We start from the raw sequence: 27,953 nt of genomic DNA, 5'->3' as shown, positions 1-27,953 counted from the left end.
CTGCTTCTGTGTTAACCGTTTACTGTTACGACGCGCGCGCGTGTGTATTGTGTTTTGTGTTTGTTGTCCTATTGCATTTTCCAGCACTAACAATTGAAAACAAGCTGAGCTTTATGTGAAAATAATGTGCTAGTTCTATGTTAGGTAGGTGCACGTGTGTGTGTGTGTGTGCAACTGTGATATGTATAACAGATAAGCTGCCCTTGCCCTGCCGAAATGTCAACGTTATCTCAGAAATCTAGTCTTTTGTTAAGTCTCCTGTTGCGGCATTTTCTTTGAGCTTCGACTAATGACTCTGTGTGTGTGTGTGTGTGTGTGTGTGTGTGTGGATACCAATAAATGAGCAGAGATCGTTTATCTGCAGGAACTGGGCGCGGCTAGGCCAGAGCAGGACTCGCAGCTCCAATTAGTCAACTTAATAACTGTGTAATTGACATTGTCGCCCACGAGATAAGCTTCTTCTTCTTCTTCTACTTCTTCTTCTTGCCTCTCATAAACAATGCAATTGTCTTATTATAAACGAAACCCAAAGATTACAATCAAAGTTCTATTTACTAGCTTTGTGTATGCCACAAATTCATGCTCGATATTTTGATTAATAGTAGTGGAAATTACCCGGCGTTGCCCGGCCTAATATGATTAATGCGCCAAATGCAGTTGCTAATGAAATTGTTTGAATTATTTGCATCAACTTTAAAGTTAATTTTCGTGCTTGTTGACCAAAAAGTACGAGCGCAATTACCCGGCGTTGCCCGGCCTAATATGATTAATGTGCCAAATGCAATTGATAAAGAAATTTGTTGATTTATTTGCCGTTTGAACCCTAGTCTCACTGAAATTACCCGGCATTGCCCGACCTAATATGATTAATGTGCCAAATACAGTTGTTAATCAAATTCACGCGGATTTGATGCCCATATTTTTTTTTTTTTAATTTTTATATGTACAGAAAAGACTTACATATTTTACATAATCTTGGTTAGACTTGGTAAACCCTTTTCCTAATTTTCAAAAACTTTTCTACACCTTGCATACGAATCTAAACCGATTTGTCAGGGCTTTCCTTACCGTTTTTCAACACTTATTTCAAATGCAGCTGAATAAAGCCCCATTCAAAGTCCTTTGGCAAAAATTGGTGCCTATCTTTAGCCTTAATATGATTCATATGCAAACAATTCGTGGAATCGGCCAGGGCCAGCACCGTGCTGGTGGTCCCTTTGGGCCAGGTCCAAAGACAGATGCAGATGCAGTGCAGCGATAGAAACACAGGAGTCAATTTGGACTCTGGCCAGGTCTTTCAACCGCATTGAGGCTTGAGTTTTGTTTTTGGCTTTTATGCAATATGAAGCGCCAAAGTATGGGCCAAGTGTTGGCCCGCGGCTTTAGCCAGAAGCGGATCGTTTAACCTTCTGCTTTGAGTTGTTTTTTGTTTTCTGTCTTTTTGCTGACTGGCGCCAGCTTAAGCCCCCTTCCAGCTGACCCTGCGCTTGTCATGAGTCATTTTTGGCTAAAAAGTGTTTGGCAATTGGATTCGGATTCGCAACGTATCAATTTGCAATTGAATTTTCGCAGTTGCCCCCACTTCTATTTCGTGTCGCACTCAGCACGTGCCCTTAACCCTTTGGGGCGCGGCATGGAGCCCAACTCAGAAGTGGGAGCTGATGTGGAGGAGTCGCCGCCGGCTCAGGCCACGCAAATCACCTCAATCGATGGTTTCTTCAATCGCAAACGCGGCAGACCGCCAAAGAATCGCTTCGTGGAAGTCTATAAGAGCGTAAGTAAGAACCCTTGACTAAACTCACATAAAACTAACTCAATATCTGAACGAACCTTCGATTAGGAACAGTAATAAAAGGCTTTAAATTGTGATTTTAGTTTGTGTGCGCTTGTGTGCGTGTGTCTGTCGTAATTGTATTAGTGAGCTTTTGAAAGCTTGCCGGCGCGCGTTAAGGCAAAAAGCTGCAGCAGCTAATGCGTGTGTTGTGTGTGTGTAAAAGCAGCTTGAAACTTGAGTTGAAAGTCAATGTTGATTGTTGAAACAAATCTAAATCATTAAGAAAGAATCATAGAAGCAATCGCAAGCTTTTAGAAGTTCTTATAAGAAAGTTTCATGTCTTCTTGTCAAGTGCAAAACTTTGCATATTAAAGTTTATAATAATAAGCATATTAAAGTTTATAGAAGTTAGTCGCAAATGTTTTCAATTTATCACTTAATTTTAATAATTATTTTACTTAAAAATTTAATTTAAGCAGAGCATTTTTTTGCCTTGTTTTTGATACAATCCGACATAATTGTTCTTGAAAATATTTACTAATAAATGTATTTATTTACCTATTTTTTTATTTATTTACTTGACGCATAATTTACTCAAAACTTGATTTCAGTAATTTGTATCTGATAAAATTGACATCGTATTTTTTTTCATTGTTATTTTTAACATTTTCAAGAGCATTTATTAAATTACTTGGCTATCTTAAAAAGTTTCGCACTTTGCCTGCATTTTAGGAACTTTCATTTTCCTATGCCTTTCTCTTTATAGTCAAATTGTACGTTTGCGCCAATTTAAGAGAAATATTTTACTTACCGTTATTTACTCAGTCTTCGAAAGCGCCTTCATTCATGCGAATATTCACTAGAATGAATTCGTTAAAAAGACACAAAAAAAAAAACAAAAAAAATAAAGCACCGCAATTTGGCTTGCATTCGCCATCTTTTCTCTCTCTCTCTCGCGCTCTCCTTTCTATAACTTGTATATATGTACACACACATACATATATATATAGGCAGCTTGGGGTACGCCAACTAAATTTTGAACTTTTCATAACTTTTTGGAAATATAAAAATTACAACGCACTACACACACTACACTATACTACACACACTACACTGCACTACACACACTACACACACTACACACACTATACACACTTTGCACACAAGTATCTAACAAGCATTCTTTTCGGCGCCAAAAAAAAAACAGCGCAACAAAAAAACCGCAGCTCTTTCGACGTCGTCAGCTGACAGGAAACGATTTGCAACTGATTTGTCATTTTCGGCATCGCCGCCCGTCTCTCCTACAATTTTAATTTCGAACTTCGAAGATACCGTTACAATTCGAAGCGACAATATCAAACGGTTAAAGGCGCGTGCAAGTGCTCGAAATACACTCTTAAGGCTCTTGTTGGAAATGTCGAACCGCATTTTTTGTTCTCTTTCAATTCTTAACAGGCCGATGGGAACTTCTTGAGCTTATATTATCGTATTAATAGAATATATTCTTTACATGTTAAATCTTAGGCTTAATATTTGATTATGAAAGTATTCTTTGAATTTGTTGCGATCGTTCGATAAGATTTTGTCGCCTGCTGCTGTTTGTTCCTTTTCGGTTTGTCCACGATGCACACAGGCAAACACACTTGCACATGCACACACAGACACACACACACACACTGGCGCATTCATTGTAATTAGGAATTTGCGCCTATTTGCGTGCTGCGACGCGTCGCGTCGCGTCGCGTCGCGATGGATTTCCAGAGGGCCGCGTCGTTGGGGCCTAATGTGGCATTTTATGTGCCGTGTGTTGAATTGAGTTTTCGGATTTGGTTTTTGCCATATTCGTCATATTAATATTGACAACGAGTGTTTCCGCATTTATTTCACTTGCCCGTCTGTCGGCCTCCCCCCTTCTCCTCGACCTGTGCCGCCCATCCCTAGCGCGTCGAACGTTTTGTGCTTTTAACTGTCATTTTCATAATTTCTACATTTTTGAGCCCAGTTTGTCGGCACATGCACACGCAAGTGCGTACGTGTGTGTGTGTGTGTGTGTGTGAGTGTATGTGTGCCTACGATTACACAGCCCACGCGTCAGCCTCTTGGCCGGAGACTTTGATGGGCGGGCAGGTACATACAATTGTACTTGGCTTTGTGAATCGTGTGTGCGTGTGTGTTTTGTCTGTGTGAATCGAATAATTTGAATAAATATTTTGTCCATTGCCTTTTGCGGTATTCTCTTTTTTATTTTATTTTTATTTTGTTTTTGGGAAATAAGCCAAAGTCGAATGAGAGCTATAGACCTACATTCGGAAGGTACGTGAAAATAGTTCGGATCCCGTCAAGTAATCCAGAAATTGAAGTTAAGTTTGGGATATAGGCTTTTTGGTTAATGGTTAATGTTAAGCTCATTCTCTCTCTCTCTCTCTCTCTCTCTCTCTCTCTCTCTCTCTCTCTCTCTCTTACGCGCCTCTCGCTCTCAGCTGATTATTGCCTTTCTATGCGATTTTCATGAATTCAAAGATAGGAATGCAAAGCTAGAATTTGTGCGTGCGAGAGAGAGAGTCTGCAATTTGAAATTTGAATGGAAGCAAGGCTTTCAGACTAAACAAATAATAGGCGTTTTGGTTAATGCTTAATATTAAGCTCTCTCTCTTACACGCCTCTCGCTCTCACCTAAGTATTGCCTTTCTATGCGATTTTCATGAATTCAAGTTAGGCTTGTGGAGAGAAAGATAGGTATGCAAAGCTAGAATTTGTGTCCAATTTAAAACTTGAATGGAAGCAAGGCTTACAAAAATAAAGCTGCTCAATATTGAAATGCAATTGTAAATTATTGGATTACTTTCATGGCGAACCTCGGTGACCGCCATCGACAATCGAATATGACGATTAAACGGAACGAAACAACAACAACTACAATAACTTCTATATATTGTATTTAATCATATAAGGTGTGTGTACTTATATGAATGGGTCTATATGCGGGGTGTGTGTGCGTGTGTGACAACTTATCAGGTAAAGCCAAACACGTTTCATTGTCTTTTTCAATCTTTTGGAGTAATTATTAATTATGGATGCCCTCATATTTATACTCTACATGCTCTGGCAATATGTGATATAGGGATGTTGGGAATATGTGATATAGGGAAAATTTTGGCATTTCTAAAAACTTTCTCGAGTTATCAAATTTTTAGATTCTTCGAAAATTTTGCACCTTTGTCGACTTTTAAAAACTTTCATTCGTTAGAGTTAGGGTATTCAGACGTTGGCATTACAATATCGCTTTTCCAATATATTTTTGTGGTTTCTCTTTTTTGTTGTATTTGGGTTTTATTTTATTATTTTTGATTATTATTATTGATTTTGATGCGTGTACAAAATTTAAATAGTGACATTTTGGGCCAACAATAAACATTAACAGTAATTTCGGAAATAATAAACGGGTTGCGGCTGTTTGTCATAAATCCGAAACTAACAACAACAACAACAAGAAGAACACGTCAACTACCCAAAGAAATTCAAAGAAGGTGGCCAGAACAGATTAATAATAAGGGAGTTTTTTTCTGGCAATATAATCCCTAAAACAATAAATGTTTGCCATGATCTCATTATTTTATGCAGCTGCCCAAAAAACTTTTAACTTGGCTCTAAAGCAGGAATTTCTGTACACACACACATTCATGCGCATTTTCTATCAACAGCATTGCAATTGCGATTGAACTGTTTTCTGTGCTGCTATTTTAATTCGTTGTTTTCTCATTAAGATTTATTATTGGCTTGGCTGTTGATTAGAGGCGGCCGCAAGTTCGAACCCTGCCAAGGGAACTTTTTTTTCTTTAATTTATCTTTATATTTACAAACGAGCGCAAGCTGCGTTTGGTATTGGAAAAAGAGGGTTCAGGGTATCCCCTAGTCGGGAGCTCCCGACTAGAAGCTCTTACTTGTTTGTTAAATGTTAAACAATTGATAAATATTATTATGATAATGATTATTTTTTGCATCTCCTGGCAGGCTCAGCTTTCGCCACAAGCCATTTTCACCAGTTTCAAGCTGGAGAAAAATGATCAGGCCACGGCCTGCGGCCTGGCAACATCCACTTCCGATGTCGCCGAGGAGCGTCTCGCTACCCTGCGAGCTGTTGAACCGAGTGCCACAGATCTCACACCTAGTCGCAGCAGCAGCAGGAAGAGAGCACGCGCCTGGACTGTGGACCCGCACAGGAGTCTGGCGAGTGTGCGCAGCCCGAGTCCGGGCATTGAAAAGACGACAAACACTTTGACGAGGGATCTGCCCGAGAGAAGCTCCCCAGTTCAGGTGAGGATCACGGCAATGAATAACATACAGAAGCAGCTGAGGGAATGTATGCCCATGTATACCAAGACACCAAAAGGTTTTTTCTAGATTATTGACTGACGGTTCCAATGGGACCTATATGATCTATTTATTCCATAAGATTTTGCTTAAATTTTGGAGTCTCAGTTCGGTTCGGATATCTGGTTAAAGAAAAAGAGAATCGGCGGAATCGAACAACTATATCATTTAGCTTCTATAGGAATAATCGGTCCAAAATCAGTTTTTCTATGGAGAACTTTTTTGTTTTTCTAGATGTTTTAACCAAAAATAAGCTCTATATATATATATATGTATATATCTATGTGTCCCTATATATATCTACAAAATCTTATCCATATTATTATCACTATGTCATATAGCTGCCATGGGAACGGTCGGTCGAATATTAAGTTTTTCCATAAAACACTTTTCTATTTTTCAAGATATCTTTTTTAGGATTTTATTTTATATATTTATTTTATATCTTTTCAATATCAGAATACTAACATATAGCAATAGGAACGATCGGTCGAAAATGAGATTTTCTATGGAAAACTTATTTGTTTTCAAGACATTTTGAACGTATTGGACATTTATTCGTTTCACTATGGTTCTCTTATATATATTCAAAGTCTTATCAATATCGGACAACTATATCATTTAGTTGTCCTAGGATAGGGTATTTAATGTGCGGCGTGCCGAAGTAAGCCTTTCCTTCTTGATTTCCTTGTTAATTCTAGAGTTCTTTGATTTCAGTTAATGTTCAGCGCGCCCGGCACACAGACACCTGCATCCAGCAAGCGCCAGGAGCGAGTTTCCGGTACGTAAACCCCATATATATATATATATATGCTGATTGATATGATTATTGGGGAATTGTTGCTTCAAGTTGTGCGCGCAGCGGGCACCTTCTATCCGGAGAACGCAAGCTCAGCCCAAACGGCAGATACCACGCCCACCACGTACTGCCCGCCAGGCAGCACAGACTGCAGCACGGAGCAGCCGGAAGATCTGAGCATGCGCGCCACCCAAGCGACGGCGGCAAGTGAGGCACGCGCGGAGCCGGAGACGGGTCTCAAGCTGCAAATGCAGTTTAAGCAGCTGCTGGATTTATACCAGCGCCAGGTGCTGCTGCCCAGTTTTCTGGCCGCGGCCAGCCAGCCAGCCGGGCTGGACATGCGTCTGCTGCTGGAGAATGCCGCACAGCAGAAGATGCTGCTGATCAATGCGGCGGCAGCGGGCGCTGTCGCTGCTGCAGCAGCCGCCGCCGCGGCGGCAACAGCCGGAGCGCCAGGCATAAGCCCAGCGGAGGAGTCTGCGCCCGCGCCCGCGCCCAATCCGACTCCTACGGCTGGTCGGCAAGCGGTTGGCAAGCGGGCGCGGGAACAGGACATACCCACGGGCTACCTCAAGTTCCGGTTCAACGAGGACTGCGGCTTCGAGCGCTGCGGCTATCGGAATCATCAGTCGCATTTCCACTGCAATCGGCGGGATTGCCACTACAGTTTCTGCGACAAGACGCGCTTCGTGCAGCACACGGCGCGCCATGAGCGCATGGACACCCTCATGGGCGATGATTTTCGCCAATATCGCGCCAACATGCGCTGCGGCGTGCCTGACTGTTCTTATGCCACGCCCACAAGCACGGCCACACCCACGTCGGCATCGACGACAGGTAGGTGCGCAGCTTTTGTTGGCGGCCTTGACCATGCCCCTAATATGCATATATTCCTTCTGCCCCTTTTTAGAGAAGAGCCTGGGCGTCTTGGGCGGCGCCGCTCCAAAGAAATCGTCGCATTTCCATTGCCGTAAATGCGATTACGTGTGCACCGACTCCAACAAGGTGGTGGCCCATCGTCGCCTGCACCTGCGGCTGGAGTACGTGCGTTCGGCTGGCTTTCGCAAGTTCGCCAGCAACGAGTCCTGCGAGTCGACCGCCTGCAGCTATGCGCTGCGGCACACCCACTACCATTGCACCACCTGTGACTGCAGCGTGCTCTCCCGCGCCCAGCTGGCCTCGCACAGGCATCGGATCAACCAGCCGGCAGCCGCCAGCCAATCTGGCTCTGGACTGGATCTGGGAACGTAGCCTAGAGCTACGTGCCAAACAGCAATAGAAGCCATATAAATCCAAATGCAATGTGTAAATTAGATGAAATTAAATGTAGCTAAGTGCCAATCCATACTTTTCATGTGTATCGGAATCGATAAGTTATCGAAATCGATAAGTTATAGAAATCGATAAGTTATCGAAATCGATAAGTTATCGAAATCGATAAGTTATCGAAATCGATACGTGATATCGATAAATTTTATGTGTATTCGGAAAAAGGCCAGTTAGTAATGCGAGTCGTGAGTTTGGTAAAAATTCAACTTTCCACCGATTCTCGATATGACACTGAGCTCCGATGTTGATAGAATATCTAGGAAACATATTGAAACTTATAAATACCCAGTTTGGTCAAGATAAGGATCGGTTCCTATATGATATTGTGATCCGATCCGGCCGGTTCCAACATATGTACAGCCTGCAACACGAAGACGAACCTAAATTTTTTTGTCGAACGTTTTTACACTGGATCGCTGTATATTAAACTGTTTGTCCTGACTGACTGACTTATTGACTGACTGACTGGCTGACTGACTGACTGACTGACTGACTGACTTATTGACTGACTGACTTATTGACTGACTGACTTATTGACTGACTGACTGACTGACAAGCAACTGCAGGAAAAACAAAGCCCACATAATGAACTGGTCATCGAGCTCTCAGTAGAGCTCAGAATGATTTCTACAAACAGAGTATCAAAGAGCTAACGAACAATGTTTTATTAATAAAAGAGATAATTGCTAAACCCACTTCCAATGCCTTGAAAATCCAGGAGGATAGTTGGTCTCGTGACCGAGCATTATTGCCAGACGGGATTCCTTGAGACTCAACTCGTATGCCATAAGCATATATTCCGATCGATTTCAGCTGCAAACAAATATATATATATGTTTTTAAAATTGCATTTATTTAGACATACATCTGTAATGTGTGTGTATATGCATATATATATATATATGGTGTATTTTGTTTTTTTTTTTTTGCCTCCGATTGGATATTGCCACTTTGCCGAACTTACAGAACTAATAAGAAACGGAATATATGGGTTGGCGGGCCGATAAGGTATTTCTATATAAATATCTATAAAGCTCGGAGCTGTACAAAAGGCAAAACTGATAAAAATTTATGTTGGGTTGGGGTAGGGTGGGAGCGAGGAGAGGCGGGGGGCGGGAGACATACAAAAAATACTTGTAAACTGTACTGGGCCTGGCGTGGGGCAGCTGGAATGCATGAAACTTAAGTGAGGCGCCCTTTAACGACCGTTCCAGTAGCCGACGCGTCCATTCTCAAAGGCCAGATTGATGCGCGGATGCGGTAAGGCTCTGGCCGCTTGCAGTGGCTCGTGCAGCTGGGCCGGCGTCGACGGATCATCCTCAAAGTACAGGCACTGACACACAAACTCGAGGAATAGCTGCTGGGCCTGCTGCGCGCAAGCGGGCAGCGCCTGCAGATTGGCATCGCTGCTGAGCTGGCGCACCAGTTGCTCGCAGATGCGCGTATTTGTGTCCACATCGAAGAGCGGCACACCAAAGTTAACATCCAGCAGCGTCCACTCCTCGGTGCTGGGCTCCGGCTCTGCAAACGCATCGCCAATGGGCAGCTCCACGGAGCTCTGGGAGAGCAGCTCGGCGCGACTGCTGTCGCTGCATTTGGCCAGCTCGCTGGCCAGCAGCTGGTTGCAGTCCGCCGAGGTGTAGTCGTTTGCTGGACCGTGCTCCGGCGTTGTTGCAAAATGATTCTCGTCGGGACTCTTCAGCTGAAAGCTGGTCAGCTGATCGTTTGGCACATTTGACTTGGTGGCGGCGGGCAGCGACGGGCGTTTGCGCTGCGGCAGCTTCAGCTTTACCTGCAGCTCATACTCGTCGCAGCCCAAATCGGGCACGCCCGTATTCAGGAATGTTATGTAGCCACATTGCTGGCGCAGATCCAAATGTGTGGCCAGCTTTTGCACAGCACGATGCGTGCTCCATTTGGCCTGGCCGGCATCCGAGACCTGGAATGGAAATGATTCATAGTGCAGCTGGCCAGCGGTGCTTATGCCATAGCCCTGCAGCAGGACGCATCCGTTCTTGAGCTGCTCGTTCAGGTTGCGAAAGTTCTCCGTGTTGAGCACATATGCGTCCGAATGGAGTATGTTCACCAGCAGCTTGCCATAGCCCAAAAAGAGACGTGGCAGCGACTTGAGCACAGTGCCGCGGCACAACAGCAAGCTGGGCGGCCCATAGCCTGGCAATGATTTGCAATATTACAGTTTCAATGAGTCTAGCTAGGAGCAGGAGGCAGGCTACTCACCCGTGATATGGTTGTAGAATAGCTTGCTCCACATCGGCAACGCATCGGAGCTGCGCACAAACTGGCCAAAGAACGGAATGCTGAACATGTGACTCAATGTGGCCGTCAGTGGCGTTGCCGAGACGATGAACTTGTACTTCTTATCGAGCACACGGTCGCGCGTCTGCCAGTCGAGCCCCTCCAGGCACTCCAGTCGCAGCAGATCGAGTCCGCCGGGCAGCAACGGACGCAGCGAACAGATGGTGGAGCGCAATATTACTGCGTGCGCAAAATAGCGAGAGACATCGCCCTCGCCCTCGGCATCCAGCAGCGAGACCTGCTCCAGTTCGGCCAGAAAGCTGTCGAGACTCTCCTCGCATAGTTTGCCCACCTCGAACATGGTGACGGCATGATTCTTCAGGCCCGGCGACAGATTGCCCATCATCAGGAATGCTGTAAGTGTTGAGTCAAATAAAAAGCCGACACGCTTGCCACTCTTGGCGGCTGCGACTGCGGCTGCGGATGCGGCAGATGTTGCCTTTGTGGTGGTCGTGCGCTCGCTAACATCCTCCAGTTCGGAGCTAAGCTCCTGCTCATCGCTGTTGTTGCCGTTGTGTGCGGCTGCTGGAGGCGTCACCATATTGGCAAAGCTAAAGTCGCTGGTATTGCCATCCGAAGACAGATAGCCAATGGAGCTGCTATCCTTGTCCTTGTCCTTGTCTTTCTCCTGCTTTGGCGTCTTGGGACTTGACTGCGGCTGCTCAAAGTCAAAGCTGCTGCTGGCATACACATTGTAGTTGAGCGGCGTAATCTGCGGCGTTTGCGGCAGCTGCTGCTCATTGTAGGTTGCCCAGCTAGCGTGATACTGTTGAGACTCGTGCTCCGTATGCTTGCGCTGGGCAAAGCCGAGGCGGCATATAAAGCTGACCGCCTGCTTGACGCCATCCAGCTCCAGTTGCAGCATTTGCGCCAGTTCCGCAATGCTCATGTGCTCATCGGCACTCACGAAGATCTTGTACAGCAAATTCTCGAAATAATCGCCACTGACGCGATTCATGACAAAGTTACGCAACGGCGGTATACAAATTCGATCCTCGCCGCTAATGGGCACATCCAAATAGATGAGACCCTTGCGATAGAGGCTCTGCACCACCTGATAGTCACATTTGCCCGTTGGCTGGGCGCCAAAGTCAATGAGATCGTCCAGCAGGCTGCGCTCTGCGGGCGTCACCATACGTATATCCGTCTCCAGCACATAGCCAATGTCCAGACGCCACCAGGGCTCGATGTGCACATGCACCGGCAGGCGCGGCAAAAAGTCCAACGGATTGGGTTTGGCACTGAACAGCAGCGTTCGCGGCGTATGGGTCTTCAGTTCGCTAATCAGCGCCAGATATTCGTTGCGTCCAATGCCGAGGACACGCAGGCAATCCGCTGCCGTAAAATTGGGCAGCGTATCGTAGCTCTTGTCGTTGCGCAGCAGCTGGCTGAGCACGTCCAGATAATAGTTAAAGGGCGTAACGCGCAATCCCTTGGTGACAATGTCCGCCAGATGGTAGGGAAAGACGCCCAGGCTGTTGATGTTCTTCTGGACGAGCAGCTCATAGTAGCGCTGCTCCTGGCGGAACACCTTCGATGCCAGATTGCCGCGGAAGCGCAGCTGATTCTTCAGGCTATAGTTGAAGACGTACTTCTCGTAGTCGCGCTGATTGTTGTGCAGCACCGAGCGCAGATGCACCGGCAGCTCCTGCCATGGCACATTCCCACGCACGCACAGCTGCAGCTGCAACTGGCAGTTGCCAGTCTCCGTCGACGTCATCTCGTTCCGTTCCGTTGCAGTTGTTGTTTGTTTACCTGTCGCCGTGCTCAATTTAGTTGTTGTTGCTGTTGCCTTTTGCTGCTTTTGGCCATTGCATATGTTGTTTGTATTTTTTGCTGACGAATGTTTACTTTCTTTTTCGGAGTTCGCTGCTGCGCTCGTTACGTTTTGTCGTTCTTATTCTATTTTGGCAGGCAAATGAGGCACAGCTGATAAAAACCGTCGTCGTCTGAGGGTTGGCACTCGTTATCCAGCACTGGTTGAAAAAAATACTGCACACTTAGAGAAATACTGGGGCAACATTTACGTTCCACATGCGACTGCATGAGGTAGACCTTTCTTTAGATTGCCAATTCCCTGATATGATTGACAATATGTACTTAAACTAGACGATTTTGAAATGTGTATCTTTTTTTTTTTTTTAATTTTAGTATCTAATGAGATTTGAAAATAAATTCAAATTGGAACGATTTGTTAATTATTCGTTTAATTATTTTTGTATATATAAACAGATGTGCGTGCGCACAAGAAAATGGGGAGAATAAGCCTTTTTAATATAGAATTAACATTATTATTCAATATGCATGCAAAATTATTCGAAAATCGATATGCAGCAAAAACAACGCGCGCTTAAGCGATAGTTGAAGGGGTTTCACAACACTTATGATGGGCATTTGCGAACATTAGCAACACTCACTGTTGATGATTTTCAATATTAAAGGCACTCTGCTTTGCCTTGGCTGCGTTTTTCTAAACAAAACCTCTGTTCAAAATATCAAAACGAATAAATTTTTGTTAGCCGTAGTTGAAAAATTGTGCAAACGTTGTGTGAATTACAAGTGCCATGCTGTAGATGTTGACAGACAGATGTAGTGCAATAACAAGAAGAACAGCAACAATAAAGCACACTTGCAAGAAAAGGGACATCGACATCGATTTTTTTGCACCCTTTTTCTTTTCTTTTTGGTGCATATTTTGCGTAGCAAATTAGCACACAAAGAAACGCGCGACAAGTGTCGCCTTGCCAAGGAAGCACGCAACGGAACGCAACGCAACGCAACTTAAACGAGAAGCCAAGCGCAGTGACAGCTATTTGTTTATTGAATCCCCGTGTGCCTCAGGGTAAGGGACGCTCAATGAGCGGCGGCGGCGAGGAACACGAGCAGCAGCAACAGAAGGCGCGGCAAACGTCAACGTCGCCGTTGCCAGGCGTCTCAAGGTGATTGCCAGCACAACTCATTCGCAATTATATTTTATGTTAATGAATTTGCATACCTTTGCTTGCAGTGCGTCGACTTCATCAGCGGCCGCTGCTGTGGCCAGTGGCGGCAATGGTGGCAATGGCCGGGCCACGCCGGAGATGAAACGTTCGGCGGTGCGCAGCCTGATACAGCGTTACTTTCATCAGCTGCAGTCGGGCTGCGGCAATGTCCACTGCACGAATGCCAACTGCGCTTCCAGCGGCAAAGTGGCGCCCATGACGCCCAACGAGGTGGCCGCCCGAGCACTTCAACTGTTCTCACAGGATGCACAATTGTGCGATAGCGCAGCGGCGGCGGCGACGGCGGCGGCAGTGCCAGCGCCCACAGCGAGCAGGTGAGTGGGTCAGATCGCAGAAAATAATTGAAAAGCATACTAACTTCTCTTGCCTCCTGATAGTCCACAGCAGGACGTGGACATGCTTTCGCCAAATGATAGCAGCAGCAGCAGTAGCAACAGCTCCACTAGCACCATAACCTCCGCCAGCACCACAACTACCACCAGCACCCAATCTCAGTCTCAGTCTCAGTCCAATGCGCAGCCCCAAGGCACCGTGGAGCAGACGGAAAGGCCGCCCATGATTATTGACTTGGTGAAGTTGTCAAGACCCTTATCAACAATTGGATCGCCGGCGACAACTCCAGCTGGCGACTCTGGTGCCTGCACACCGACGCTGCCGCCTGTGGAGTTCCTCGACGCTGAATCACTGGAGGCACTCTATTTGCAGTGCCAGACAGCGGCCAACTACGACAGGCTATATCAAGCGATTAATGATGTCTTCTCCAGCGTCGATCGTCTCAGCAAGAGCTTTGTGTGCAGGCCGGGCCAGGAGCGCCAGCATCTGGAAAGCAAATCGACCAATGCGCTGAACAAAGAGCAGCTGCGCCAGTTGGAGGGTGAGCACGACAAGGATGAGGACAGCACTCAGCGAGCGGAAACTCCAGCCGAGCGATGCCCAGATGCCGATGATGCTGAACGCCATGCCGATGAAAATGCTGATGCCGATGGCGAAGGCGATGGCGATGGCGATGGCGATATTGATGACAATGATGAGGACGAGCCCATGGGTCAACAGGAGCAAAATGAGGAGTTTCTACATAGAGGCACCAAAGTGGATTTCCGTGGACTGCGTCACATTAAGCGACTGCTCTTTGGCGCCTCGTGCTCAGCCATTGCAGAGCAACTGACAAGCAGCGTCATCCAGTTGGCGGACTATATACGCTACATGAGGCTGTACAGGCAGGACTCGTGGGAGCAGGTGCTCCATTGCCTAGTCATATGCTTTGACATGGCCACCAACAGTTAGTAACATTTTCATTTCATAACTAAATTTCGATATATAATTTGCATTCCAAACAACAAACAACAGCTACGGCCAACAACAGCGTAACGGACATGGAGTACCTGGATCGAGTGCTGCCCAAGCTGTGCCATGCGGCTGCCGTAATGCCGGTGCGGGCACAGGCGCGTCTGGCTCTTATTTGGAGTGAATATTGTGCCGACCAGCTGCAAGTGCTGTTATCCTCGTGCCAGCAGCAGATAACGCTGCAGGTGCTCCTGGACGAGGAGTCGGTGCGCGAGAACGAGCATATCATAAGCGTGACCAAAGTTCTGAAGGTGAGTCGTGGCTGCTTCCCTGCCATTAATCAGTTATAAACGAATCTATTTTTCACACAGATTGTGTTTTATGCCAACATCCTGGCCAGCGTGCTGGAGCGGCCGTCGTGTCGGCTGCCACTGCAGGAGGTTGTTGAAAGCGAGGGAGCTGCTGCAGCCGCCGCCGCCGCCGCCCTTGAAGAGGGCGAGGATTTGTTTGTTTATAGCTCAATGCAGCAGCCGCATATGCCAAAATTTGCGGAAGATCCACTAGAGAAGTGCTTGCAAGTCTCGTACATCGACTGCCGCAGTCCATTGGTGCCGCTCGAGGAGTTCTACAATGAGGCGCTCAGCGAACACATACAAATGCATCAGGACTATCTATCCTACAAAACGCTGGCCATGGAGAGCGAGCTGGGCTCTAGCCACACCAACTATTTCTGCTTTATGCTGTACGCATTCATCCTGACGCCGGCCACCAAGGTGGACGCACTCTATTACGACTGCCGCATGCGCATGTACAGCGAGCGCTACTCCTCGCTCTATTCGATACTGCACAACTTTGGTCAGGATGGCCAAGAGGGTGCGCGACCCGATCTCAAGCTGACGGTGCGACGCGATCAACTAATCAACGATGCACTCATCGGGGTACGACTTAAAGAATTTATGTTAAATAATGTTGTACTTATTGCTTTGCTTGAATTGCAGCTGGAACTGGTGGCGATGAGCAATCCAAAGGATCTGAAAAAGCAGCTGGTGGTCGAGTTTGTGGGCGAACAAGGGATTGATGAGGGCGGCGTATCCAAAGAGTTCTTTCAACTAATCGTTGAGGAGATTTTCAATCCAGCCTTTGGCATGTTTGTGCAGCAGGAGGAGACGAACAATATGTGGTGAGTGACCATGTGACCCTGATATCCGTCTTCTATATAATATATATCGCGTATTTTCTATGTTTTCATCCATTGCTTCTGAAGGTTCAATGCCACCCCCTTCGAGAATGGCGCACAATTCACGCTGATCGGAATTATAATTGGCTTAGCCATTTATAACAATGTCATCTTGGCTGTGAACTTTCCTATGGTCGTATACCGCAAGCTGATGGGCTATCGAGGTACCTTCTATGACCTGTCCGACTGGAGTCCAACGCTATATAAGAGCTTGAAAACTATGCTGGACTATCAGGGCCAGGACATGGAAGAGGTATTCGAGCAGACGTTTAAGATTAGCTATAGCAATGTGTTTGGCGAACTGGTCGAGCACGAACTGGTGCCACACGGTAGCGAGGTGCTTGTGGGTCAGCACAACAAGCGGTTGTTTGTTAATCTGTACAGCGATTTTTTGCTGAACGTCAACATACAACAGCAGTTTAAGGCTTTCCGCAAGGGCTTCGAAATGGTTACAGACGAGTCGCCGCTGAAGCTGCTCTTTAGGCCAGAGGAGATCGAAAAGTTGGTCTGCGGTAGTCGAGTAGGTTGACAAAGGCGTTTGCTCATTTACTTTGTGGATTTCCATTAATTGTTTTATAATATTGCAGGAGTTCGATTTTGTCGAACTGGAGCACTCGACAGAGTACGAGGGTGGCTACACGGAGGAAACGCAAATTGTACGAGATTTCTGGAGCATTGTGCACGCAATGCCACACGAGTCCAAGCGCAAGCTGCTCGAGTTCACCACAGGATCGGCACGCGTACCGGTTGGCGGCTTGAAATGCTTGCGATTGTTAATAACACGCCATGGACCGGATAGCGATCGCCTGCCCACTTCCCATACGTGCTTCAATGTGCTGCTGCTTCCCGAATACAGCAGCAAGGAGAAGCTAGAAGAGCGTTTGCTCAAGGCAATCAACTACTCGAAAGGCTTTGGCATGCTGTAGTCGCCGCAAAGGGATGTCAAAATGGTTGACACACATACCTCCAGCAACGCAACAGATACCACCTCCGATAATTTATGATGATAATGATGATGATGATGATGATGAAGACGATGATGATTTATTAGTTGAGCCTTAGTTTGTTTTTGAATTTGTCATTTATTTTTGATACAATTTGTTCAAATGAGACAATATATATGTGTGCGTAAATGCTCAATATGGCGTGATGGAAAGAAGGCAGGCGTGAACTAAGCAAATTCGGTTTGAATGACTTTATATTGTTTACTATGTCGCTCAGTTAAGTGTATATAACATAAATTACATTTATACGCATACTCATACACTCATGTAATTACGTTTGTAATGCAGCACGCATAAAATTTTGCTGAATAAATTTTAAGTTGTGCGCCAATAAATGCATATACTATCGTTTGATAAATACCTAGTTTCACTTGCTATCGATAACTTGGTGTGCAACCTTTTGCGAGTTTCACAGCACTATCTTTTTTTTATATGCACAGTTATTTGTCTTCGTTTGCTAGAGTCGCCATCCGCAAATTCATTCATGTTAACTTCGTTGTTGCGTACGGTTGTGCAGCGGCGAAAGATAGTTGTTTTGTGTGTTTTTCAAAACAAACTTACCTCGCTGAATAATATGCAACAATTATCATAACACAAGAGTGTACAATTTAAAGTGTGAAAGTGTGTGTGTGTGTTGTGTGAAGCAAATAAATAAGAACGCCATGGCAGCAACTATGCCGTTATTGTTTCTGGCGTCGCTATTGCTCTTGCAAGGAGCCACCGCCAGCGCCAGCGAATCGGATGCCGATGTAGCCGCCCCCGAAGTTGTTGTTGCAGCTGCAACACAGCAAAATTTGAATGGTATGTGTCTAGAATCTGGTGCAATGAGTTCATCACTGGAATTAGCAAGGCATAAGTACTAAAACAAAACAACATTAAATTGCATTCATCTGTAGCATTCACCCACACACACACACACACACACTCACATGCATCTGTCTATGCATGTGCATCTGTGTGCGTGCGTGAGGCTGCGCTTTTTGTTTACATTCCGTTGCTCTTTCCGCCTGCTTGTAATATTCATGCGGTCGTTAACACTCAAAGTACTTAAAGATGTGCTCGGCTATAAATTTGTTTATTTTATTATAGAGAATTTCTTTTATTAGCTTTAATCAAGCACAATATTTTTGAAGTGATTTTCTGCTTTGAACTAGGACATTTTCCAGGTCCTGTGTCCCTGACACAAAAATGGGTTACCAATATGTATCTACATATGTATGTGTGCAGAGATTATATACATATACACATACATATCTGTTAATATATGTATATAGGTATCTAATATATTGGACCCTAAGTTTATTGTTTAAGCAGAAGTTGAAAATTAGATTGTCAATAACTATTTATAATAAAAATTTAAATCTATCAATAAAAAATTCAAATTTCATTTAACTGAATCTATTTTTTGTACCTAATGGGGCACGCAAATAGTTTATGTATTTATTTGACACCTTTTTTCATCTTTTTCAGAGAAAATCAAAGTCTTTACTGTGGCCACCGAACCGACTGATGGATATCGCCGTTATGTTCGATCTGCCAATGTCTACGATATTGAGGTAAGTTCCTGAAACCCGTTCAATTTCGACCGTCTGGAATAACAAATTTATGGTCTTTTGTTGTGCTTAAAATTTGGTATGCAAATTCTTTTTAAGAGAAGAATTGCCAAAATGTTATTGAAATGAGATCTAAAAACGATGCGATTTTAGGGCATACATATGTATATCACGAAAGAGTTTCTATTAAAAACTTTTCCGTTAATGCTAAAGTATTGCTTAATATTCTATTGAGTTGAGCTTTTGTTGCTTCATCTACAATTATTTGTTATTTGATTAAACATAAATTTAGCAAAACTTAATATGTTATGTAACCATTTTCATGGAAAACATTGACTTTTTTTCATGTAACTCCAGTAATGTTTATTACCAAACCTATTTTGGGATATAGAGTTTTTTTAAGGCATATTATTGTTTATTTGGGTAACAACTGTTTGGAATGTAAGATCGAAGTAATGTTTCCAAGAACTACTCAAATTTCAATTTGATACACAAAAAATTGAATGTAAAGGAGAAAGAGTTGAAATAGAATAGCTAATGCTATATTATATATAGTTATATATTACTTTGTAGTTAATAAATGTTATAACAAAAGAAAAGCCTGAAGAAAATGTAGGAATTTGACAACAACTGAGTTCAGTGCATTCATATTAAAAACTTTAGAACAGTCGAGGCGTCTGCTGAATAGAATTCTAATTGAGTTCCATATAAAGAAATTCGGAAATTTGATTAGCTGCCTATCTATGTAAAGCTATGTACATATACTATATGCTGGCATAAACAAATGATTGGCCCGAAGACGAACTCTTGCCGACATATCTCGGTTTGCGGCACACTTTTATGAATTTGTTTTGTAGCGCTTCTGTATCTGGGTGTATGCATATGTATATACATGCACGGACATATGTCCAAGCATCCGGCACTGGCGTCCAGATGACTCTGCTGCTCTGATGTGTTACACACAGATTGGCTGAACATTATGGGGCACCATCAATATGTATATATGTATATATATATATAGTGCACACATGTGTTCTTCTCGATCTACACTTTGTAGTTGTAGTTAATCACGTAGTCCATGCGGCTGGCTAGTAGCAGGCCCCCGGGGTAATTAGCTCAATTCAGTTCCCGATTGTTCCATTGATAGCTTGCAACATGCCGTTTATGTATTGTTTGAGATTTGCTTATCACCAACGGCAACGCCGGTTCCCTTATGTAAATTCGTCTCTCATTCTGTGTGTGTGTCGCAAAGTCAGCTTCTCATGTTCATCATTTGAATGGAATACAACAAAATAAAAACTTGCTGATAAGCCGGTTAGCCGGCTTTCGTTCTCGAAACATTGCTTATATTTCATAATGATCACTTTTTTATAATATGCTTTTCAAGAATTGTGTGAACTTAGCCATTTAGGCAGGCGGCTCAAATTTGTTTGAACAATTCTAAAGACAATTGAATTACGAGATATCTTGCTAAAAATGTAATTTATAAACATTTTAACAGTCGTGACTTGCTGTTATTCACTTTTGTTACTTACTGTAAATTGTCACTGTTAATTAACATTTATATAATGGGCAATTGTTATTCTGGCTTGCTTGTGTTTACCTTAAATTAATAACAAGAGTACATGATAGCTTTACTTTTAAAATATATCTGTGACATTTAAAGGCGTCAGAGAGCTAACGTTAACTGCTAAATTACATAGATTTTACATTCGAAGTAATAGGATAACAGTTGCAGCTTAACATTCAAAAGATTACAGAAGCTCTAACAACATAGCGTTAACATTCGAGAGAATTTATTTATTTATTTAACAGAAATGTTTATACCAGAGACATATAGAACATGCTCTTTGACTTGAAATATTTATATAGCTCGGATCTGCTCTCATTGTGGATTTGCTTAGTATTATTTATATATCAACTGTGATTTATAACATAAGTAATTGAATGAACATATTCCATAAGATTTATCAATTTCTGTTTTATAACAGGTGACCACGCTGGGCATGGGCGAAGAATGGCAAGGTGGCGACATGAAAAGCGCTGGTGGCGGTTTTAAAATCAATCTGCTGCGAAAAGCAATTGAAGACATGAAGGATGCAGAGGATACCATAATATTGTTTACAGACAGGTAAAATGGGTATGCCCAATATTGTTTTTAGCTGCTTCTAACCAGAAATTGTTTATAGCTACGATGTCATCTTCACAGCTGCGCTCGACGAGATTTTGGAAAAATTCAAAGAGTCTGGTGCCAAGCTGCTCTTCTCGGCCGAAAAATACTGCTGGCCGGACAAGAGTCTGGCAGATCAGTATCCCGAGGTGGAGGGCAAAGCCTCACGTTTTTTGAACTCGGGCGCATTCATTGGCTATGCACCACAGGTGTATGCGCTGCTGGAGGAGGCCATCGAGAATACTGGTGATGATCAGTTGTACTATACTAAAGTGTTCCTGGACGAGGCGAAGCGTGCCAAGCTGGGCATGAAGCTGGATACGCAGTCTCGTCTGTTTCAGAATCTACATGGTGCCAAAAATGATGTTAAGCTAAAGGTGGACCTGGACTCCAATCAGGGCACTCTGCAAAACATTGATTTTATGACCACGCCCCTGATTATCCATGGCAATGGACTGAGCAAGGTCGATTTGAATGCCTATGGCAATTATCTAGCCAAGACCTTCAGCGGCGTCTGCACCTTCTGCTTGGAGTATCCCCTCGAGTTGAATGTGAGTGGAATTTACTTAAAATTCACGTAGGTCATTTTAGCATGTGCCTTTCCTTTTTGCAGGAACAAAATCTGCCTATCATTACGTTGGCTGTGATGGTTCCCCAAGCTGTGCCCTTCTTCGATATGTTCCTGGCCAGCATTGAGAAGCTCAACTATCCCAAGGAATCGATGCATCTCTTTATGTACAGCAACGTCGCACTGCACGACGATGCTGTTAAGTCCTATGCGACTAACCAAGGCAAGAACTATGCCAGCGCCAAGTTTGTGCTATCCGTGGATGAACTGGACGAACGTCAAGGCAGACAGTTGGCCCTGTGAGTACCTTAGGAGTAACTAACTACTTATGTGCTTAAGTTAAGGAGATGAACAAATCGTGGAATCATTGCGAAGTAGTCAATTATTATTCCATCAAAATCTACTTATTAATTAAGAAGCCTCTGTTATTTGCATTGACTCCCGAAGTTATTATGTGGTATACATAGTCAAATGCTTATGATAGCGTTTCCAATATTTACATATATGTTTTTGTATTATAAAGAACTGTTTGACTGATTGTATCCCTCATACTCGCTTGCTATCAGTACTCTCACTGTACAAGAATTCATGAAAATCGCATAGGAAGGCGGAATATTTAAAGGGAGTGAGAGAGGGAATGAAGGCGATTCTTACTTAGTGTCGAGAGTTTCTCTTACCCACGCGTTCTTATACCCTTGCAGAGGGTATTGTTAGTTTGTCGTGAAATGTTTAACGCATGACATCTCTGATCCCACAAAGTAGATATATTCTTGATCTGTATCAACAGCCGAGTCGATATACTTAGTAAAGTTCATCTGTCTGTTTCTATGCAAACAAGTCTCTCAGTTTAAAAGCTATCTTAATGAAACTTTGCCCACATACCTCTTTCTGTTGCACGCAGAACATATGTCAGAACCGGCTGGATCGATCTGCTATATCATATAGCTGCCATAGGAACGATAAGTCGGAAAGTGGGTTCTTGTATGAAAAACTTTTTTGTTCATTTAGATAACTTGACCAAACTCGGCATTTATTCGTTGCACTACTATATCATATAGCTGCCATAGGAACGATCGGTCTAATATTAAGTTGTATGAAAAACTTTTTGTTTTTCAAGATATCTTAACCATACTCGACATTAACTATTTTCCCTGTGCTGCTTAGTTTCGGGCAATTCACAATGAACATTATGAAAAGGTTGGGCTGCAAGGGTATTAAATCTTCGGCGTGACCTTCTATTTCGTTTTATATAAATTAATATTTAAATAGCTGATTAACTTGTATTAACTTTTCTACTTGCAGCGACAAAGCAAAGCTGCAGCACAGCGACTACATTTTCTTTGTGGACGCCGATGCGCACATCGATGACAGCGAAGTGCTCCGAGAGCTGCTGAGAATGAACAAGTAGGTCTTCAAATTCGATTGACCTGCATTGCCCAACTAAAAATATAAATGTTACCCAATGCAGGCAATTTGTGGCGCCGGTGTTCTCCAAGTACCACGAACTGTGGAGCAACTTTTGGGGCGCGCTCTCCGAGAACGGTTATTATGCACGCTCCCACGACTACGTGGACATTGTGAAGCGGGATCTGATGTAAGTGAAAAGCTCCAGGTGGAGTTATTACGATTTAATTAGGATTAACTTTATTGCTTATACGTATACGGGCAAGGAAACGGGTGGCACCGCCAGCGATCTAATCGAAGGCAATGGAGAAATCGGTCTTGAAGCTGCGCCTGTCAATGGAGTACATGTTGTCGGCCGTGCACTCGTACAGGCCGGCGTCCATTTGGGTGGCCGGATCGATTTCGATCTTTGATTTGACGCGATCATCGCCAATGGTCCACTCGTGTACATGCATATATAGATGCTGATAGATCTCGGCGCCGTCTTTGTACCAGGTTATGTGCGGACGTGGATTGCCCTTGGCCACGCACAGAAAAGCAATCTTATGGCCCAGCACGTACTCGAGATCAAAGTGCGAGGCCTGTAAGATTTTTGCGCCCTATTACCAAAACGATAAGTTAATATTGATGGGATCTGTAGCCTGACCTTAGCTTACATTGTTGTTGTTATAGTATTGATCCGACTCGGGATCGCGGTACTTGCCCGTTATGGGCAGACCAATCTGCACCCTCGACTTGGTGCGTCCACGTCCGCGTCCACGGCGCGCCTCGGTAAATGGTGCGGTTAGCATAAGCAGGCCCAGGCCTAGGCCAATGCAGATTAGCAGGCACTTCACTTGCATCCTATGCTTATCATTAACTAAAACCCAACGTTGCTGTGCGAATCTCGTCTGCGCGGCGACTAAACCAGCGGCAGCAGCTGTCGCGGCATTTCGCTTGCTCTGGCACATCTAATTTGCCACAATTGGCGTCGCTTGGGTCTCGCATTTAAACCACCAGAGTGATGGCTCGGGATTCGGTTTTGATTCTCTTGATATGCAGCTCCACAGGTTGCCTTATTTTACTCAATTTCATTTGATTTGATTTGCGCACTCGCTGAATCTGCGTATCTCCGCAACAGTCTGTCCAAAGGCCACCTTTTTTGCTTCGGGTTCCGTTGGATATGTGCGCCATATGTTGCAGGGCGCACAGTGGGGCAAGCTGTGTGAAACTGAAAATATAAATATGCCTCTAGTTTGTTTTTATTTTATTTAAGGCAATTATATTAATATTATGCATGCATAATACGCTGTTACTAACAGGTTACAATCGCAGCTTTGTTTAACATTAATGTTAAAACCGTACGCTGTTAACTCAATGTTAGCTCTAACAGCAATGCATAGAGAATTCTTTTACTATGAACTCCAACAAATAAGTTAGGTTTGAATAACAAGTGAATACAATAAGTTTTATCATAATATGCCCAATTATTGCCCCCATTCTATTATCATGCAAAAACTTCCCAGATATGTATGGTATATTATTCTTGACTGCTTTGTACCACTGTGCAAAGGCAATAGACCCCCCAACTATATAATATAACTGAGCTTATTTGCATGTAAATATGCCACAGTTTGTTTTGGTTTGACTTGCACACATTTTAATATACATTTTAATAAAATAAATGCAAAAAAATTGTCCAAATCAAGTAATTGAGACAATTTGTCGGTTACGCACACAACCAGACAAAAGGTCGAGAACAAAAATAATTTCAATTTAAAACAGACAAGACAACAAGTACGAACTTGAAGTTACAAATTATATTGTGTTTATTACGAAATGTAGTTCAGAATATATCAGAGTTGAATGAAGAATGTTAAAAATTGACCATGGCATAGTCCGTGCGAAAGCCCCGACGATCAATAGCATATATATTATCCGCCTGGCATTCGTAATAGCCTGCAGTTAGAGATGGCCATAGTAGACATATATCTTTGGTAAGCTTATTAAAGTATTTCATACCCGCATCCATTTGTGTGGTTGGATCAATTTCCATTTTTGATTTAATGATCTCTGGTTCTGGATGCGATTCGTGCACCTATAGAGCAGACTGTTTGATTTTCTGCAAATGCAAATGCATATTTCTCAGGCGCACTTACCTGAAAGAATCGATGCTGATACAGTTCTGCGCCGTCTTTAAACCAGGTGATAGTCGGTCGTGGATTACCTGTAAGGGGCTGTTATTAGGGAGGATGCAATTCTGACAACCGACTCACCTTGCGCCATGCAAAAGAAGGTAATCTTGCGCCCCAATGTATAGTCGAGCTCAAAGTGCGATGACTTTATGATCTTGGCACCCTGCATTAGAGCCAGGCATTTTAATGGAATTATTATTAGTTTGTTGTCATTTGAAACTTACGTTCTCGTGATCGTAATAGTTGACAGCATCCTGGGATCTGTGCTGAATGACAACAGGTTTCTTGCCCGTGTAATTGCGACGCAGCACATTGCGACCGCCGGTGCTTCCTATTCGAATCAAAGAGTTATCTATAAGAAATAATTGGATCAGCGATTAGTTGATCACTCACTTTGGCCCTGCACAGGGCAGAGATCGCACAAGAGCAGCAGCGACAGCAGCAGCCAGAGCAGTGCAAATGCTTTGATCTTGCACTGGTTAAACCAGGGACTGGGCATTTTTGTTGCGATCCGACAGAGATGCGGCTATTTCCGTCCGTCAGCGTAGAATGTTTTGTGCATACTGCGCCTAGAGGTAGCCCCGGACAAACGATGTTTGTCTCTCATACTGATTGAATTTAATCGCGACCTAACTCTGTGTGCGTTCCGCTGACCGAGAGTTAACTACTTTCCATTTCCACAACATTGTTGCGAATCTACAAAATAAACTGTGCGTCATGCTTTTACAAATGTATATATATTTATAAACTGTGTCTCTTTTTAGCGGCATGTTCAATGTGCCACATGTGACGACCATTTATCTGATCAAGCATAGCGCCTTCGATGCCATCAAGTTTGAGCACAACGATTTCGACCCTGATATGGCCATGTGCGAATCACTAAGGAACGCGGTAAGTAATAAGATAATATTCAAAATTATGTTTATCTTATCACATTTTTCAGTTAGCTAACATTAAACAAAAGTCTTTAATTTTTGGGATTTCAGTTCTTAGTTGCAGTTTACTATTTAGTTAAAATATATATCTTCTTAACTTCTCTAGAACTGTTTGTTAGTTTAGTATTTAGTACATTTAGTACAACAATTAATATTTAAAGCAGGAACCAAATAATTTATTTTAATAAATCATTTTCTTCATTTAATTAATATTTCTATTTAATTCAGAAAAAAATCTGCCTAATTTAACCCAACCAGAAATTTTTGGTTCTTGAAAAAGGAATTTCGTTGTCAAGCTAAGAAAGCTCAAAATGTAATCAAGAGCAAAACTAAGGGTATTATTTTTCATTTTTCACAATGTTTTCAAGAAATCTCTGCCCATATCATTTTTATTGAATTTGAAGTTGTAGAAGGAAGCTGGGGTTGATCAAGTCATGTGTATGTCTATGCGTTTTTCTGTATGTATATATGCTAGGGCATCTCACCTGACTGGAGCACACCTAATTCTTTTTCCTACCCTTACTTGTTTTCATATTTCTTTGTATCATAAATGATTTCCAAGCGCGTTATACAATTATGATTGAAATAAGTTCCTCACTTTATGATATCTATTAATAGTTGATCCTTTCATTTAGGGCATCTTCATGTACGTCAGCAATCAGCGCTACCATGGACATTTGATCAATGCGGATAACTTCAATACCACAGTTGTGCGTCCCGATTTCTATACGTTGTTCAGCAATCAGTATGACTGGACCTTGAAGTATATCCATCCAAATTATTCGACCCAGCTGAACGAGAGCATGGTCATACCACAGCCGTGTCCGGATGTCTTCTGGTTCCAGATTGTGTCCGATGCATTCTGCGATGATTTGGTGGCCATCATGGAGGCGTATGGCAAATGGTCCGACGGCAGCAACAACGACAATCGTCTCGAGGGCGGCTACGAGGCAGTGCCCACGCGTGACATACATATGCGCCAGGTGGGACTCGATACGCTTTATCTGAAGTTTCTGCAGATATTTGTGCGACCACTCCAGGAGCGCGTCTTTACTGGCTACTTCCATAATGTAAGTTGACCCTGAATTGGCAGCTGTCTTTGTCATCCTAGCTAATGTGTTTTAATTGCTCTGCAGCCGCCACGCTCGCTAATGAACTTCATGGTGCGTTACCGGCCCGATGAGCAGCCTTTCCTGCGCCCGCATCACGACTCGTCCACCTATACGATCAACATTGCCATGAACAGTGTGGGCATCGACTATGAGGGCGGCGGCTGTCACTTTTTGCGTTATAACTGCTCCGTTACGGAGACTAAGAAGGGCTGGATGCTAATGCATCCCGGCCGATTGACCCACTTCCATGAGGGCTTGCTGGTGACCAAGGGCACACGTTATATTATGATTTCGTTTATCGATCCGTAGGCGTGGCAACTGGAAACTATTTTTTTTACTGCCATAAAGGCCACTCCAAAGAATTTATATTTAGCCTAAAATAGGAGAGCAAATAAGCAACTCGAATCAAATCTAGTTTAGTCTTGGAATGTGGTCTATTGCCTTAGTTTGCGATTTGTTTGCCAAACATCCTGACTAAACACTGTTTGTCTCGAAATTCCAGGGTCTGACACAAAACTTTATAAGCATTAAGTATACTGTAATTTTTTCGAATGGTTTTGAACTCTCTAAATAAAAAAAAAAAAAAAAACAAAAAAATAATACATACAAATAAAAGCAATTTTGTAATAATTATTTATGTTCAGGTGTGTACGTGTCTATGATGTCTGTATCCCCTTTTAAATCAATTATAGTCAGTTATATTTTAGGAGATCTTTCACTGGTGTTACAATGCTTATTGTCGATTTATATTTATTTTTGTAGTTTTTTATTAATGTTTCCTATATTTTACATTTGTATGATTTCAAATCGCGCGCACTGTAAATTAACATTGATTGGTAACATAAAGCAGTGCACTGCTTGTAACACTCTGTTAATGTAAGCACAGCTGCTGCAAGCCTTTTAAAGTATACACCTACATAC

General features: G+C 43.4%; 6 protein-coding genes across 7 annotated transcripts; 3 read left to right on the top strand and 3 right to left on the bottom strand.

Moving 5' to 3' along the window:
* The first annotated feature begins 63 nt into the window (after positions 1-63).
* On the top strand, positions 64-8,237 carry LOC115766338. 2 transcript variants are annotated; one of them, XM_030710242.1, is made up of 6 exons: positions 64-144; positions 1,573-1,774; positions 5,786-6,088; positions 6,863-6,926; positions 6,996-7,781; positions 7,855-8,237. In XM_030710242.1, the coding sequence occupies exons 2-6, from the start codon at positions 1,634-1,636 to the stop codon at positions 8,193-8,195; spliced, it is 1,635 nt and encodes a 544-aa protein (XP_030566102.1). In that variant the 5' UTR covers positions 64-144; positions 1,573-1,633; the 3' UTR covers positions 8,196-8,237. The 2 variants fall into 2 exon arrangements, with proteins under 2 accessions (XP_030566102.1, XP_030566094.1); XM_030710234.1 differs by lacking the exon at positions 64-144 and having other exon boundaries at positions 1,011-1,774.
* A 951-nt stretch (positions 8,238-9,188) lies between these two features.
* On the bottom strand, positions 9,189-12,713 carry LOC115767175 (protein FAM91A1). The gene is made up of 2 exons (XM_030711368.1): positions 10,512-12,713; positions 9,189-10,445 (listed from the first exon to the last, which is right to left on the bottom strand). Exons 1-2 carry the CDS (start codon positions 12,307-12,309, stop codon positions 9,472-9,474), a joined length of 2,772 nt encoding a protein of 923 aa, XP_030567228.1. The 5' UTR covers positions 12,310-12,713; the 3' UTR covers positions 9,189-9,471.
* Positions 12,714-13,048: 335 nt separating this feature from the next.
* Positions 13,049-17,442, top strand: LOC115767587 (ubiquitin-protein ligase E3A). The gene is made up of 8 exons (XM_030711878.1): positions 13,049-13,528; positions 13,597-13,905; positions 13,969-14,870; positions 14,939-15,186; positions 15,247-15,813; positions 15,874-16,055; positions 16,140-16,632; positions 16,700-17,442. Exons 1-8 carry the CDS (start codon positions 13,446-13,448, stop codon positions 17,036-17,038), a joined length of 3,123 nt encoding a protein of 1,040 aa, XP_030567738.1. The 5' UTR covers positions 13,049-13,445; the 3' UTR covers positions 17,039-17,442.
* A 150-nt stretch (positions 17,443-17,592) lies between these two features.
* Positions 17,593-27,596, top strand: LOC115767652 (procollagen-lysine,2-oxoglutarate 5-dioxygenase). The gene is made up of 10 exons (XM_030711942.1): positions 17,593-17,917; positions 18,587-18,672; positions 20,661-20,800; positions 20,859-21,390; positions 21,453-21,706; positions 22,710-22,811; positions 22,876-23,001; positions 25,750-25,876; positions 26,556-26,990; positions 27,057-27,596. Exons 1-10 carry the CDS (start codon positions 17,779-17,781, stop codon positions 27,339-27,341), a joined length of 2,226 nt encoding a protein of 741 aa, XP_030567802.1. The 5' UTR covers positions 17,593-17,778; the 3' UTR covers positions 27,342-27,596.
* LOC115767663 (immunoglobulin domain-containing protein oig-4) lies at positions 23,047-23,925 on the bottom strand. Its single transcript, XM_030711954.1, has 2 exons — positions 23,468-23,925; positions 23,047-23,410 (listed from the first exon to the last, which is right to left on the bottom strand). The coding sequence occupies exons 1-2, from the start codon at positions 23,759-23,761 to the stop codon at positions 23,102-23,104; spliced, it is 603 nt and encodes a 200-aa protein (XP_030567814.1). The 5' UTR covers positions 23,762-23,925; the 3' UTR covers positions 23,047-23,101.
* On the bottom strand, positions 24,610-25,571 carry LOC115767671 (immunoglobulin domain-containing protein oig-4). The gene is made up of 6 exons (XM_030711966.1): positions 25,379-25,571; positions 25,210-25,316; positions 25,067-25,148; positions 24,950-25,017; positions 24,813-24,888; positions 24,610-24,749 (listed from the first exon to the last, which is right to left on the bottom strand). Exons 1-6 carry the CDS (start codon positions 25,482-25,484, stop codon positions 24,667-24,669), a joined length of 522 nt encoding a protein of 173 aa, XP_030567826.1. The 5' UTR covers positions 25,485-25,571; the 3' UTR covers positions 24,610-24,666.
* Positions 27,597-27,953: the final 357 nt, after the last annotated feature.

Source organism: Drosophila novamexicana, unplaced genomic scaffold (genome assembly GCF_003285875.2).
Source record: "Drosophila novamexicana strain 15010-1031.04,08,12 unplaced genomic scaffold, DnovRS2.1 tig00000009-arrow-pilon, whole genome shotgun sequence".
NCBI lineage: Eukaryota > Metazoa > Arthropoda > Insecta > Diptera > Drosophilidae > Drosophila > Drosophila novamexicana.
This window is presented reverse-complemented; position numbering and strand designations above follow the sequence as displayed.